This window comes from Sus scrofa, chromosome 7 (genome assembly GCF_054392235.1).
Source record: "Sus scrofa isolate SSC_HxYL_T2T_F1_AM1 chromosome 7, Sscrofa_HxYL_maternal_Yorkshire_Landrace_v2.0, whole genome shotgun sequence".
In the NCBI taxonomy this organism is placed as follows: Eukaryota; Metazoa; Chordata; class Mammalia; order Artiodactyla; family Suidae; genus Sus; species Sus scrofa.
Genome location: NC_139389.1, coordinates 7,517,784 through 7,534,217, shown reverse-complemented (window position 1 = coordinate 7,534,217; position 16,434 = coordinate 7,517,784). Strand labels below are relative to the sequence as shown.

The window sequence follows — 16,434 nt, the reverse complement described above, 5'->3', positions numbered from 1 at the left end:
AGAAGAGGTCAGAGCTGAGCTCCCATGGGGGGGTGGGTACCAGCTTAGGGCAGGGGGTGCAGGGGAACAGGCCGAGGTTAGGTTATTTTAAGGAGCAGCCCCCACCCCCACAATGCACACACACACCCACACACACACACCCCCCAGCAGACCTGGCAACTCTATCCTTTGTCCAGACCTGTGATCCTGATACGGGGTCTGTATCCACAGAGAAAGCCTCAGACACTCTCCAGACCGATGCTTGTCAATCTTGGTTCTAATGACATTTTTGACCAGACAATTCTGTGTGGTGGGGGGCTGTCCTGTTCACTGTAGGATATTTAGCGGCATTCCTGGCAGTGTGCCCAGACGCCAGTAGCACCTCCCGAACTGTGACAATAAGAAAGTCTCCTAAGGGGCAAAATCTTCCCCAGTTGAGAACCACTGCTCTAGACTGTCACCCAGACTGTCCTCAGCTCTGCTGCCCGCTCCCTTGTCACAGCAGCGACCTGCGGACTGATCTAGTTTACACTCACAACGACCATTTTTAAGGCTTTTTACATTTTCTTCCCAGAAGTGTCTTCTCCTTGTTGGTATACTGTTAAAATAAGCTTCACCACATACGTGTTTGTAATCTCCTTTCTTAGAATTTTTTTTCTTACTGCTAGTAGATATGTGCTTATAGTCATGTTATTTTTATTTATTTATTTGCTTTTTAGGGCCGCACCCATGGCGTATGGACGTTCCCAGGCTGCGGGTCGAATCAGAGCTTTACAGCCGCCGGCCTACACCACAGCCACAGCCACTCGGGATGCGAGCCACATCTTCAGCCTATACTACAGCTCACGGCAATGCCAGATCCCCAACCCACTGAGTGAGGTCAGGGATCAAACCTGAGTCCTCATGGATACTAGCTGGATTCGTTTCTGCTGTGCCACAGTGGAAACTCCCAGGCTATCCTTATTGCAATTAGATTATAGTTCTTCTTACAGCATAGACTAACCCTGAATTTTTTCATCTAAAATAAACCATGTATGGAGTTCTCTTGTGGTGCAGCAGGTTAAGGATCTTGTGTTGTCCCTGCAGCGGGCTTGGATCACTGCTGTAATGTGGGTTTGATCCCTGGCCCAGGAACGTCCACATGCCACAGGCGTGGTCAAAAAAATAAAACGAACTATGTAGAAGGCTTTCTTAACTCATTTCTTAATGCCTTTATGGACTCTAAAGCATTATCAGTATCTAGCATCTTAGTCTGAATTAATCACATCAAATTCAACCAATGCTTATAAGCTAGATTTTGTTTTCATACCGTCTTTTAAAGAACAGTTGCTTTCGGAGTTCCCGTTGTGGTGCAGTGGTTAATGAATTCGACTAGGAACCATGAGGTGCAGGTTCGGTCCCTGGCCTTGCTCAGTGGGTTAACGATCCGACGTTGCCGTGAGCTGTGGTGTAGGTTGCAGACACGGCTCGGATCCTGCGTTGCTGTGGCTCTGGTGTAGGCTGGTGGATACAGCTCCGATTGGACCCCTAGCCTGGGACCTCCATATGCTGCAGGAGCGGCCCAAGAAATGGCAAAAAGACAAACAACAACAACAACAACAACAAAAACAATAAAAAAAAGTACAGTTGCTTTGACTAGATGTTGAAATTACAAGTGAGTTTTACAGTCTTTGTACTAACGTGTACTTTTAATTTTTTTAAATGAAATTTATCTCTCATTTTTTCCTGGTTATCTTTTTAAAGTCATCACCTAAGGGGAAAACTGGATGCTTTCTAAATCTCTGAAGCTGACGAAGATAGGGATAGATGCCTAGAACAGCGCTGGACAGGAGTTTATGTGCAGTAAATTTAGGTGAAACTGTTTTCCATTTATTTCCATGCTTCCATAGGCACTGAAACACCCATATTTTCAAGTTGGTCAAGTCTTAGGCCCCTCCTCGCATCATCTGGAATCGAAACAGCCTTTAAATAAGCAGGTGCAACCACTAGAATCAAAGCCATCTGTAGGTGACCTCGAACCTAAGCTTCTGCCAGACATAAATGATCAGACGGCCGGACAGCCCCAGCCGAGAAACAGCCACCAGCCACTGCAGTCCATCCAGCCGCCGCAGGACACGAGTGGCCAGCAAGCCCCAAAGCAGCAGAGTCAACAGAAACAGCCCCAAACGCTATTTCCACGCATCGTCAAAAACATGCCAATCGTAAGTAGCCCGTGATGACACGCCTGATGCGATGCTTTGGTTCTCATAGCATTTTGTCTCTAGGCATTTCTAAAACTGTTGGGAAAGCTATGATTCTGCAGTCAAGCCCCTGCTTCCTCTGGCAGGAGCTTGGCATGAGATGACTTCAAATTTTAATATGATTGATTAAAAAGCCATCAGAATGAACGTAATAAAGTGTACATGCTGCAGACTTTAACTGTTAGGTGCAAAAGAGCTCAAAGCAAGAATTGACAAGCATCTGGGACTCCAGAAAGCAGATCCTAAATCTTAAGGATTTAAGTAATTTTATTCCTGAAGTGCTAATGAGCAAGAACAGAATGGGTTCGGTTCTGAGTTCTACCTGAGGCATATGGAAGTTCCCAGGCTAGGGGTTGAATCAGAGCTACAGCTGCCAGCTTATACCACAGGCACAGCAACTCGGAATTTGAGCCACATTTGTGACCTACACTGCAGCTCACAGCAATGCCAGACCCTCAACCTATTGAGAGAGGCCAGGGATTGAGCCCACGTCTTCATGGATACTAGTTGGGCTCATTACCACTGAGTCACAAAACGGGAACTTCCCAGAATGGTTTTGTTTTGTCCTTTCAGGGCTGGGCCCATGGCATATGGAGGTTCCCCGGCTAGGGGTCAAATCAGAGCTGCACCTGCTGGCCTATATCACAGCCATAGCAACGCCAGATCTGAGCCGTGTCTTCGACCTACACCACAGCTCACAGCAACTTGGGATCCTTAACCCACTGAGCGAGGCCGGGGTCAAACCTGCGTCCTCATGGATGCTAGTCTGATTCCATTCTGAGAAGCCACAATGGGAACTCCGAGAATGGGTTTTTAACGTGTCAGACACAGTATAAAACTTCCTCTTCCCACTTTTTTCATCAGTTCAGGGAGCTCAGCAGGTGCCAAATTTTAGCTGCTCCTCAGGGTGTATTTTCCCACATGTGTCCGCATTACGGGCAGTTTAGGACTGAAAGAGAGCTTAACGACTGGATCTAATTCCTTATCCAGCCCTGTCATCTTTATACGATGGAGCCCTGCCCCCGGGAGCACTGCTCTCATCCTCAAATACCATTAGTTCCTTGTTTCTTATGTGCTGCTTATCATCTGGCTCTTCCCACTAGAATGTAAGCTCCATGAGCTCAGAGCTGTTTGTCTGTTGTGTTTATCATTACAGACCCAGAACCCAGAGTGGTGTCTGGCACATGGTCAGCTCTCAACCAATACCTGTTGAAAGAAGGAATGAATCATTGCCACACCATTATGGAACCAGCTCCAGGGTCCTGAGGAATCCACATTATCTTTGGGCCAGTCCTGGCTACTAGAAAGTTCCTCCTTATACTGAGCTAAAATCTGGTTTCTATGAATCACTCTTCTAGAAAGGCAGCCTTGCAGATACCTGCAAATCGCCCTGACATCATCTGCCCTCACATGCTCCACCAGGATGCCACTCACTGATGACTGAGTGGCCCCTGGCTCCTGTGTGTGAAGGAGCCTTTGGGTCCCCTGCCAGAATCAGAGACAGACTGTAGGTGGGAAAACAGAACCGGGTCAATCACCTCCAGCCTTCAGAACCCTGTGTTCACGCATACCGTCAAGGATTGCCTGTTTTTTTTTTCTTGGAAGGCACATAAAATGTTGACTCAAACTGAGAGGAAAGGAAAGTTAACATTACTGTGTAGCTACTAAGTGTAGCCACTAAGCCCCCTGTGTACAGTCCCTAAGTTAAGGTACCCAAAAGCCTGGAATTTGTAGGGAGCTGATAAGTACCAGAGATGGGATTGAGCATTCTGTTAACCCAAATTCCTAAGTCTATTTTTCACACATGCCCGATCGCAGATTCTACACCTCTCATTGTGATTTTAATCACGAAGGTATTGAAAAGTCAAAGACCTAACTTTTAACTTCTCAGTTTTCTCATAAGTATTTTTGAACCCTTATTTTTGTCTTCTGAGTTTAACCATTCTGCAGCTTGTCGCCAGTGATGGACATGGTTTGGTTGTTTGCTTTTTATGCTGTACCTTCCTGATACACAGAATAGCAGGGAGCCCTGGGGCAAGCCATTCCTAGAACCTTCGAGATTGACCCTAATCCATACATCAGTACTTTGGACAGATCATGGAACCAGGCACTTGTCTTAGTTTGCTCAAGCTGCCATACAAAATACCATAGACCGGGTGACTTAAACAGCAAACATTTACTTTTTCACCACTCTGGAGGCTGGGACGTCCAAGATCAAGGTGCCAGCCAACTTGAGTCATGGTGAGGCCCTCTTGCTGGTTGGTAGATGGCACGTTGTTGCTTTGTCTTCACACAGTGGAGAGAGAAGGCAGCTCTCTGGGGCTTCTTCTTATAAGGGCACCAATCTCACCACGAGGGCCTCACCCTCATGACCTCGTCCAACCCCCAGTTCCCTCCCAGAGGCCCATCTCCGAATGCCATCGCACTGGAGTTGGGGTACCTTTAGCTCATGACAGTGCTGATGCTCCTCCGTTGTCCTTTTGTTGTTTCTTTGATGGCACGAAAGAGCCTGTCTCCTCCTTGGCTGATGTGTATGTGGATACATGCATTTAATATCTGCTTTTTGGTTTTTGTCTTTTGTTTTTTGCTTTTTTAGGGACACACCTGTGGCCTGTGGAGGTTCCCAGGCTAGGGGTCCAATTGGAGCTACAGCTCCTGGCCACAGCCATAGCCACAGCCACAGCAACGCGGGATCCGAGCTGCATCTGCGACCTACATCACAGCTCGCAGCAACTCTGGAGTCTTAATCCACTGAGCGAGGCCAGGGACGGAACCTGTGTGCTCATGGATCCTAGTCAGGTTCGTTAACTGCTGAGCCACAAAGGGAACTCCTATTATCTGTTTTTTTGAAAAACGGTGGCCTGTTTTTCCTTAGTGCTCAAAAACTTTCCCTGTCATAATGTCTATTTGCCCTCATCCTGTTATTAATGTGGAGTCTGCAAAATCCACCTTCTGCTTTATGAAAATTATTTACTTTTGCCCCTCTCCGATCTTCTCAAACGTGAGACCACCTGATGTTACCGGCATTGTCCAGTGACCCAACATACAATTCACCTGAACTAAGAGTCTCAAACTCAGCCAAGTGTAAGCTTTGATAAACTCTGCTCCTCTGGGCCTTTAGATGTTTTTATTCTCTTTAGTCTGGAGCTCATTTTCTCTGACAGAGTAATAACAGTATAATAGACGTGGGCAAATATGGTTTTTTGTTCATCATCCATCACTATGGCAACAGCAGCTTCAATGGCATATCCATTTTTGAAGCATCTTTTTACTTCAAACACTGCTGTATTTCCTGAATTTGCTTCCAAATTCCCAAATTTTCATCTTTTTTTTTTTTTTTTTTTTTTAGGGCTGCACCCACAGCATATGGAGGTTCTCAGGCTAGGGGTCCAATCGGAGCTGTAGCCGCCGGCCTACACCACAGCCACAGCAACGCTGGATCCTTAACCCACTGAGCGAGGCCAGGGATTGAATCTGCATCCTCATGGATGCTAGTCAGGTTCCTTAACTGCTGAGCCATGATGGGAACTCCCCAAATTCCCTAATTTTCAATTGCCTATTGGATTTTTCAGTTTGCACGCCCCAGCCCATGTAAATGTGAATAAACCCACCTCGTTGTCCGGCCACCCCGGGTCGTCTTCCTCCTTCCTTGTTTCTGTGAATGGAGCCACCATTCTGAAACAATAAGGTCACATTTTTAAGGTCATCCCTGTCTTTCCTTCTCTGTGTCCAGCAGGATTACATGCAGTGACTTATGACAGACACCTGACCCCATGGCTTAAACCATGAGGGGCTGCATTTCTCTCAGAGCAAGAAGGCGGACGGTGGCCAAGCCAGGGCTGGTGGGGCTTGTGAAAGGAACCAGCCTCCTCTGCCTTCCTGTCCCACCCCCTCAGCCTGGGGCCCTCTTGGTGCTGTGGCCACAAGGCGGCTGCTGCTCCTTTGAGGTTGCATCTGCCTCCCAGAAGCGGGGAGAGGGAAAGACACCGGTACAGCCGGCAGACTCGAAAAATGGTTCTTCTGGAAGCCTTCCTCATCAACTTACCCTTAAAATGCACTGGCTCAGAAAAGGTGGGGGGGGGGGGGCTCTGGCTGTGGTGCAGGGGGTTAAGCATCTAACTGCTGAGGTGCAGGTTCAATCCCCAGCCCAGCACAGTGGGTTAAAAGAATAAGAATAAGAATAAGCAACTCATTGGCTCCACAGTCCCATGGCTCCAAAGAGCTGCAGGGAGGCTGGCATCTCAGACAGTTTAAGGGGCACGTGGCTGCCGTGAACAAAATCTTGAAGGAAGCGGGGGAGGGTGGCCCTCGAGTGGGCGAGCAGCAGTGTCTGCCACCCTCTCCAGACGGACACGGAGTCTGGACCCTTATTCCCTGTAACAGCAAACGTGTTCTTTCCTGAGCATTCCAGCCACTGCGAATCTGTTGTCCCTGCCGCCCCATGCCACTGTCACTGCAAAGGCCTCCGATCTGAAGGGCCTGACTTTTCTCGAAGGCTGCTTTATCGCATCACTTTTTTAGCCCAAAAACATCCAGTGCTTCCCCCTGCCCAGAGGACAGCTGGGAGGCCTCAGGGAGACAGCGACGGCCCTTCAAGCGCCTTCTGTCTTTACAACCCTGCCCGCCATCCAGCACAGAACAACTGCTGGAGTCTACCCTTTCTTCCCGGAACACACGCTAACGCGTCCTATCGAAAAGCATGCTTGGAGTTCCCGTCATGGCGCAGTGGTTAACGAATCCGACTAGGAACCATGAGGTTGCAGGTTCAATCCCTGGCCTTGCTCAGTGGGTTAAGGATCCGGCGTTGCTGTGAGCTGTGGTGTAGGTCGCAGACGCTGGCTCGGATCCTGTGTTGCTGTGGCTGTGGTGTAGGCCGGCGGCTATGGCTCCAATTGGACCCCTAGCCTGGGAACCTCCAAATGCCACAGGAGTGGCCCTAGAAAAGGCAAAAAGACCAAAAAAAAAAAAAAAAGCATACTTTATGCATTTACTCTTCCAAATTCTAGAATAACAATAACAAAAATAATAATACCTATCCTTTAGTAATGATTATGTACTATCCTAAAAACTTTTGATATACTTTACTGTCAAATCCGAAAACACTAAGTGAGCTGAGTACTGTTTATGTCCGTATTTAAGGGGGAAAGAGACTAAAAGTTGCCTTTGAAAACTCTGAGAAGTCAAGTCATTGCCCAAAGAGACACAGCCACATGTGGCCATTTTCCAAACTACACATCAATGATGAGTCACTTCCGATCCTAGGCATCCCAGTCTCTCCCAACCCAAGTTCACAGAGAGCTCTCCTCTCTCCCAGGTCCCCTCATGTTCTTAGCATGCATTGTGTCTATTTTCGTTAAGACTTTTACATCTGTATATACGCTATCTCCCTAACTGTCTGGAAAGCTCTGTGAGGATGGGGCCTCTGAGTCCCACATGGAATAACCTCACCTGACGACCTTCAGCACCTGATGAAAGATGCCTCCTTTCCCATCACAGAAGCCCAACGGCACTCTGGGCCACAAAGGTGCCAGGAGGCGCTGGGGTCCGACTGTGTTCAAGGCTGGAGACAGCGGGGAAGAGTCTGAGGACTATGATTTCGGAGCCTCCCATTCCAAGAAGCCAAGCATGGGTGTTTTCAAAGAGACCAGGAGAAAAGACTCTCCATTCCGGTAAGATGTCACATTTCTCAGGAAAATATACATATATTTGTTGATCGTGCATCAACGTTATTTTGCTCACGAAGCGTAAATGACTATAGCTGTCAAAAGATAACAAGTAGCTTAATGATGTTTTCCTCCCCCAAACCCAAGTCTCTGTGCTTCACTTCGGAAAAAGTGAGACCCCGACTTCTCGCGGTGATGATTCTCACCAGGGGCTGAGAGTGTGGAGGAAGGGGTCTTAGGTCAGTTTCCCGGGTGCCCTGCTGAGTCGTGATCACCGTCAGCCCCGGTGAAACCCTCCGCCAGGGGCGAAGCCCCATCTGCGAGGGTAACGGTTTCCTCAGGGGGTGCTGTTCAGATTTCAGTATTTGTTGGCAGCCTGTTTTAAACTTTTTTTTTTTTGCTCATTTTCTGAACTTTCCCTGGAAGTCGAATACCTGTAGCTTCTTTTTTAAATTGGCATCATCATTAGGGCAGTTTTCAACTTGGAAGTGAAGATGGGTTAAATCTTGGTGAATATCTTGGAAAAATATTTTTCTCCCCCTGCCACCTTTGGAATGAAAGAGGAATAGAGAGAAAGGAGGGGCCCGAGTCAGGGACCGTATCTCCCAGCTGTTGGCAGAAGTCTTCACTGGGGTACTTGAAGGTACCTGAAGGCTCCATGGGGTACGTGATTCTTAGTTTCCAGACCCTCAAGCTCCATAAGCACACTTCCCTGAAATCCACAAACGAACCTGTTGAAACCTCTCCCACTTTAGGCCACAAAGTCCCGCCTCTCGGCCACTTCCAGTAGCACACGGCCTTGGCCGAGGGTGTAATGACCATTGAGGTGCTTAACCACGGGGAGAAATCAGAAGACTGGCTACTCAACTCAGAAGGCTTTCTGCCGTTCCCTGCCCCATACATATTTCTCTTAAGGGGAAAACCCAGCCTATGGACACAGGGTATTTTCTGTGGAATCTAAAATATGGCACAAACGGACTAACTGTGAAACAGAGACAGACTCACAGACAAAGAACAGACTGTGGTTACCAGGTGGGAGGAGTGTGGGGGAAGAAAGATTGGGACTTTGGGATTAGCAGGTGCAAGCCAGTCTATATAGAATGGGTACCATTAGGTATAGAATGGGTGAATGCCAAGGTCCTCCCGTAGAGCACAGGGAACTCTATGCAGTGTCCTGTGATCAACCATCATGGAAAAGAATACGAAAAAGTTTATATATATATGTGTGTGTATATATATATATATATATATATATATATATATAAGTCACTTTGCTATATGGCAGAAGTTAGCACAACATTGTAAAGCAACTATGCTTCAATAAAATAGAAATACAAGAAATAGGGTATTTTATTTTTTGTCTTTCTGCCTTTTTTTTTCTAGGGCCGCACCCACAGCGTATGGAGGCTCTCAGGCTAGGGGTCCAATCGGAGCTGTAGCCACTGGCCTACACCAGAGCCGCAGAAACGCAGGATCCGAGCCGCATCTGCAACCTACACCACAGCTCACGGCAACGCCGGATCCTTAACCCACTGAACAAGGGCAGGGATCGAACCCGCATCCTCATGGTTCCTAGTTGGATTCGTTAACCACTGAGCCACAACAGGAATTCCAGAAATAGGGTATTTTAGCTTGTGTTGCAAAGCAGGGATTTCCTGGTGGTAACTGTGGAGGCTTGGAGTTAGGCAGGTGACAGGAGCTGCCAGTGGAGCCAGGCCTCAGCACAGGAGGAGGCCTGGTCGGGGGAGGAGGCACAGTGACAGCCCAGAGCAGCTGGCAGCAAAACAGATCACAGCCCCATCCTCTGTCAGTGAAGGCTGCTGCTTGGAGAAGTGGCCTCAGCACTGGACAGAGCTCAGCCTGGATGCGGGAAGGCCTCCATTTCCGCTGGGGGGCAGAGCTGCCAGGCGCTCACCACTGCCCAGGTTGGCGCTGCCACCCAGGGAACAGGCACACTCTGCTCATTGGAACTTTTGTTCAGGAACTCTGCTAGCCCTTCTTTCCGCACTTCAGTCCTCTTAGCCCAGCCCGGCCCCTGTCCTGGCAACCACACTGGCTGGCTCCACACTGCTGTCCCAGACCGGTGCAGACGGCTGTGACTCTCCCCTTTCAAGAGGCCACTGTCCCACATCCTGAATCTCCAGCTGCAGCAGTTGCAGGGGAGGTGGAATCATTTTCTACGCAGGCAATTTGCTGCTTAGTTAGAAAGCTTTCTGGGAGTTCCCGTCTTGGCTCAGTGGTTAACGAATCTGACTAGGAACCATGAGGTTTCGGGTTCGATCCCCGGCCTCGCTCAGTGGGTTGAGGATCCAGCGTTGCTGTGAGCTGTGGTGTAGGTTGCAGATGCGGCTCGGATCTGGCGTTGCTATGGCTGTGGTGTAGGCCGGCAGCTACAGTTCAGATTAGACCCCTAGCCTGGGAACCTCCATATGCCACAGGTGTGGCCCTAGAAAAGATAAAAAGCCAAAAAAAAGGAAAAAAAAAAAGAAAGAAAAAGAAAGCTTTCTGCCATATTCTGTCCAGTATTAGGAATGATTCTATTCACAGCCCAGCAGCTACTTGGGGTGGGGGTGGGAGTGGGGGAGCTGTCAGGTAGGGTTCCTACTGCGAAAGGACTCTGACGGAAACCAACGACTGCTTTGAAAAGATGCTCAGAGGGTGGCTGCGAGCCCAGCCGCCGTCATCTTCCTGTTCTGCACAAAGTGATGCTACTTTATGTGGACTTTCAAGGCTCCCAGATCCGGTACCCACAGGCTCCAACCACTCATCGGGGGAGAACAAGAGCTTACCTGCTGCCGGTTCCCTAAAATCTGACTCTGAATTGTCGACTGCTTCAGCAGCTAAACAGTACTATTTGAAACAATCCAGATACCTTCCAGGTAAGCAGAGAAAATGTTTCCTGGTAACTAGACTATACATAGGTCATGCTCAAGTGTCTGAATCTTTGAAGAAAGGGCACGGGCGAAATATAACCGCGGTGCTCTTTGCTGTCCCAGCCTCTGTCACCAGGTACTTTCTGGACCTCCTGACGCTGTGAAGTCTGCCTGAGAAAGGCCTGGCGGCCACAAGTCAAAAGGATGTGTGTGCTTCAAATAATACCAAAGCTATGCCTTCAGCAAAGGCTACATTTTATTAAAAACAACTCTGCATCCCCGTCACAAGTTTTCATAACATGTGGAATTTTAATCTGTTTCCGAAATCATCTGATCATTCTGGCTGCTAGTAGCATATGCTAGGGCTCAAAAGGGGCAGGAAACAGGTCGCGGGGCCACAGCGCAGATCTGGATTGAGAGGGTGACGACTTGCTCCCGAGAGGTGAGAGCAGAGAGAGAAGTGGGCAAACTCTAGATGTGTTTTGTGGTGGAGCCCGTGGGACCTGCAGTAGCGCAGCGCGGGTGACGGTGAGAAACGGAAGGAATCTGTCAGCTTCTGGCTTCCTGGCTTGACGGCTGGATGGGTGCTAGTCATGGAAGCTGAGACAGGGCAGGTTAGGAGAGGACAGGAATGGGGACTCAGAGGATCAAGAGTTGGGGACCGGATGCAGATTAAACATCTGTGCTCCTCTGTCTAGCAGATGACGGGAGCGATGAATCTAGAGCTTAGGAGAGGAACCCAGACAGATGAGGGGAGCACATGCTTAGCCTGCAGGGAGCATCTTCTCAGAATGTTTCAATTCAGTTTAATCTAAGAGGGAATTGATTTTTTTTTTTTTTTTTTTTTTTTTGCCTTTTCTAGGGCTGTTCCTGCGGCATATGGAGGTTCCCAGGCTAGGGGTCGAATCGGAGCTGTAGCCACCGGCCTACGCCAGAGCCACAGCAACGCCAGATCCAAGCCACGTCTTCGACCTACACCACAGTTCACGGCAATGCTGGATCCTGAGCCCACTGAGCAAGGCCAGGGATTGAACCTGAAACCTCATGGTTCCTAGTTGGCTTCGTTAACCACTGCGCCACGACGGGAACTCCCCGCAATCAATTTTTAAGTCACCATGTATCGATATGAATATAGCTTTAGTCCAACAAGGGGAAACGGTGAGGTTTTGTGGGTGTGGTCGTGCACAGCTTTCCGAGTGGAGCAAGGAGGCCCCTCAGTTCCCCGGAAGGAGATGAGGAGTCCCCTGCGGTGACCACAGTCTGCTTTCCCAGAAGCGTGTTTGCAGAGGCGGCGTGAGGAAGAGAGAGACAAGGCGGGCACTGGCTTGTCAGCAAGAGTCTGATGTGTAACTTATTTTTCTGCATACCTTTTAGGCAGCCGTGGAGATTGCCGTCCTAGGAGTCCAACGGGAGAGAGAAAAAGGAGGTTGAGAAAAAGGGTTTAGAAGCGGATGGGATGGAAAGTGGAAAACAAAAGGCATAGTGGACGGATAGGTTTAGCCACAAGGGCTAAGTTAGTTGAAATAAACTGATGGAGAAATTAAGGCTCTAGGACTGTACTTCTTTGCTGATTCATAAAGAGGAAGATACTCATACCTAAGAGATGTTGGTGAGATTGGCATGAGGTTATCAAAGGCAGAGCTAAAACTACAACCCTGGGTATCTGGAGAGTGAAGTGGGTTATATGTTTGGTTTTGTCTCAAGCCTTCCCAGAGGAGGGGCGTCGGCTGGCCCGGAAGGGAGCACCAACTCCATGCAGAAGGGGGAACACAGAATAGGACCTGTGGGAGGCACAGGGACTCATTGGTTGATGCTGTTGACTTACTCATTCACACAGTAACATATATTAAGTACCAACACTGTGCCAGGCACTCACGGTGGGCAGTGGAGTACAGCACTGACCCCCCAGACAAGGTGCCTGCTCTCCAGGAGCGTGTGTTCCCGTGGAGAGAGAACAAGAAATGAGCAGATGGTGATAAGGACTATTGTGAAAACAGGGCGATGAACCAGAGTCTGGCTGCTGGGGTGGCGGGGAGACCCGGGATTACCTGGCAGCGGAGCTCGTACCAGGAAGATGAGGAGGAGCAGTCAGGTGAGGAACGGAGAAAGGATGTGTCAGGGAGAGGGGGTGAGATGCCGGCTTACGTGAGAAACAACAAAAGGCCACACATTTGGAGTTTAATGGGGATGGGGGGGGAGAGGGGTGTGAGGCGAGGAGGGCAGAAAGCTGGCAGGGTTCAGGTGATGCAGCGCGCTCTGGGGGTGGAGGAAGGAACTTGGGGTTTTTTTGATTTGGGGGCCACGCCCACAGCATGTAGAAGTTCCTGGGCCAAGGACTGAACCTGCACCACAGCAGTGACCCAAGCCGGGTCCTTAACACGCTGCCGCACCACAAGGGAACTCCCAGGAACTTGGGTTTTATCCTGGGTCCAAGGAGGCCTGGAGAGGACGAGATGATTGACACGTGACTTATGTGTTAAAAAGTGTCAGCAGTAATGAACCCGACCAGTATCCATGAAAATGCAGGTTCGATCCCTGACCTTGCTCAGTGGGTTAAGGATCCAGTGTTGCTGTGAGCTGTGGTGTAGGTCGTAGATGCAGCTCAGATCTGGCATTGCTGTAGCTGTGGTGCAGGCCAGAAGCTGAAGCTCTGATTGGACCCCTGGCCTGGGAACCTCCATATGCTGCAGGTATGGCCCTAAAAAGCAAAAACAGACACATTTTTTCAATCAACCATAACATCAGTGTTTCATCATCTTACCTATAGGAGTGGGCCCTCTGGCGGTGGGAGAGGCTATTGCACATTTTTGGCAGAGGATAAATGGATCCCAAACCCCCTATTTTCACAGCCTTGCTTGCTTCCTAGTGTAGTTTTCAAGTACGTATTTTAGAGTATCTGACACCCATCTGATCATTTCCTTTTTAACCAGAAAGATCTAACAAATTCTGCTCATTACTTTGGGCCAGAAGCCTGGCTGCAATTGAAACCCAAGAAATACACTCAAAATTAGAAAGAATTGTTTGAAATCTAGACCTGAGCCTTAATGAACCCTACTTTGGCATGCTTTGCCACAAAGACAAAGGCCCCCGGAGAGCTGGGTGAGGTTTGAAAACTAGAATTGAGCTCAGTTCAGTCACTTGGCCAAACTTTTATTGAGCACCTGTTGTGAGCCAGCCACTGCAGAGAATGAAAGAAAAAAGAAGTGATCCTTCATATTTATTTATGGTCCATGGTTAGTAATTAAACATCTTCAGGAATAAAAAAGAATATTATCTTTGGGGGCTCTCTTTTTTTTTTTTCCCCCACCATAAAGCCAAGTATTAGGGTCTTATTAAGCATCAACCTTTAGGATCATGGGAGCTCCAGAAATGTGCCATATACTTTCAGGGCAGCATGACATTATACTCCAAGGACTGGCATATCTGTGACACTGGGCCTCAGGGAGAGACACGCAAGAGTGATAGTTATTGACCTGCTACTGACCGGCTGTGCACTGGAGCATGACTCTGAGAGTCTCTTTTCTGTCACTTACCTGGGACTGCATCATCTATCAGCTCACCCTGTAAGCCTTAGGTACTTAATTATTGCAAGGTAGTTACGAATAGAGCATACAGTGGATGTGCTAACAACCTCGGCAGCGCCCTCTGGTCTCACTCCCGGTTCTAGCACCTTTGAACCCCTGCTCGCTCTGTGGATCCTTCTCGAGTCTCATGGTCACTTAGGGTCCTTCCTTCCACCTGGCACATCCAAAGTCCTGTGTCACTTCCACACGTGCCTCTCCTACGGCATTTTAAATTTCTTAGCAAGACACACACATTCATGGATGGTCTGACACCTGCTCCCATCTCCAGCCTCACTCTGGCCACACCCTGATCCTGCTCCATTCTTGCTGCCCAGCTCTTGCGCTTCCACTGCCCACACTGGTGCCTCTGCCAGCAGCACACCTCCCCACCCCCTACTGAGTCCTCATCGGGATTCACATTTCAGCATAAAACATCCTTTTTAAAAGAAAGACTGGGTTAGTCGCTCCTGGCTTTTGCCCCCACGGCACCAGATTCTTCTATAATTTGCACACTGCTAATTACTTACCTAATTATCTATAACTGCTAATGTCTGCCTTTCAATAGAGTGGATTATAAGAGCCACCAGATAGCAACTGATCTGTTTTGTTCACCACTTTTCCCCCAGTGCCACCCCCACTGCGTGGCACATGGTAGTTGCTCAGTAAATATTTGCTAGCTGACTTTTTTTAATCTCCTTTGAGGGAAGGGATGATAGCCTATTGATTCCTGCTTCTCTTTAACAGTGATTGGTCATAGATGGTGCCCTGTAAAAGCTTGTAAACTAATCCAGTTTTAAAATTCTAGATTTGTCTATTTCCAAGAAAACTAGAAATCTCTAAAAAGACAAAGAATTGAAGCAATTATCTTCAATACTGTAGTATTTAAAAAAAAACTAGGGATATTATAAGGTTATTCGTATTAACAAAATAACTTAAGTATGCAGGGACCATTCTTTGTTAAACTATATTTATAAAAAATGTTCACTTAAAGAGAGTTTGTAGTTTTCCCCTGATCTCGCACCTTCTTTTGGGGTAATGTTTTTTTTTTTTTTTTTGTGGTAAAGATGTTTTTAACATGAGTAATTGCTACCTAGTGATTCTTCTTTATTGTCAGGTAATTGTCTATTATAGTTCTATTAATAGGTGTTTTCAACAGAAAACAAAATTCATAAGGAGCTATATCCTATAATAAAGCAAAATGATTTACCCAGTGGAGTGTTTCCTTAGAGAAATTAGGTAACCCTGAGGTTCAGTTCAGAACAACCAGGCTTGTTTCTGGCTTTAAAACAAGAGATAGGGAGTCCCCTTGCGGCTCAGCAGTAACAAACCCGACTAGTACCCATGAGGGCTTGGGTTTGATCCCTGGCCTCACTCAGTGGGTTGAGCATCCAATGTTGCCCTGAGCTGTGGTGTAGGTTGCAGATGCAGCTTAGATTCCTCATTGTTGTGGCTGTGGTGTAGGCTGGCAGCTGCAGCTCTGATTCAACCCCTAACCTTCCATAGCCTCAGGTGTGGCCCTAAAAAAGCTTAAAACAAACAAACAAACAAAAAGGCTGGCACAGAGCACACACTCAAAATATGTGAGTGACATGGAAATGTCTCTTGAAAGAAAACTTTTGTGCCACCTCAATTTTTATAAGACATTTATTTATCAAGAATGTCCAACTTTATTATTACTTGTCTTATAGAAAATAATGTTTCTAAAAGACACTATGAAAGGGAATTCCGTTCATAGCTCAGCGGTTAACGAGCCTGACTGATATCCATGAGGATGCAGGTTCAATCCCTGGCCTTGCGCAGTGGGTTAAGGATCTGGCATTGCCGTGAGCTATGGTGTAGGTCGGAGACTCGGCTCAGATCCTGCATTGCTGTGGCTGTGCCCCAAAAAAGCAAAAAAATAAAAATAAAAATAAATAAATAAAGACACTGTGAGGATTCCAGGTTATTGTGCTGAGGGCTTAGGATCATATTAGGTTTCATCAAAATGCAAGTAGGTGCTACACCATAGCTCAAATTTATTTCCATTTTCCTCCCCCAAGTTCTGTTTCGTTTCTCTTTGAATGCATACTATATTTTTCCTCCAAGTTTATGATCACATTCTAACTTTTGGGATGAC

General features: G+C 47.8%; 1 protein-coding gene across 6 annotated transcripts in view; it reads left to right on the top strand.

Annotated features, from left to right (window-relative positions):
• MAK (male germ cell associated kinase) overlaps positions 1 to 16,434 on the top strand; it is a 56,141-nt gene that overhangs the window by 29,513 nt on the left and 10,194 nt on the right. For 3 of the 6 annotated variants that reach the window (XM_005665566.4, XM_013977416.3, XM_084967357.1), the window contains exons 9-11: positions 1,869 to 2,180; positions 7,716 to 7,888; positions 10,613 to 10,761. In XM_005665566.4, the coding sequence (XP_005665623.3) occupies positions 1,869 to 2,180; positions 7,716 to 7,888; positions 10,613 to 10,761 (634 nt within the window). Of the gene's footprint in view, positions 1 to 1,868; positions 4,826 to 7,123; positions 7,192 to 7,715; positions 7,889 to 10,612; positions 10,762 to 10,878; positions 11,041 to 16,434 lie in introns of those variants that run through there. The other 3 variants (XM_005665567.4, XM_084967356.1, XR_014809580.1) reach the window with 2 other exon arrangements.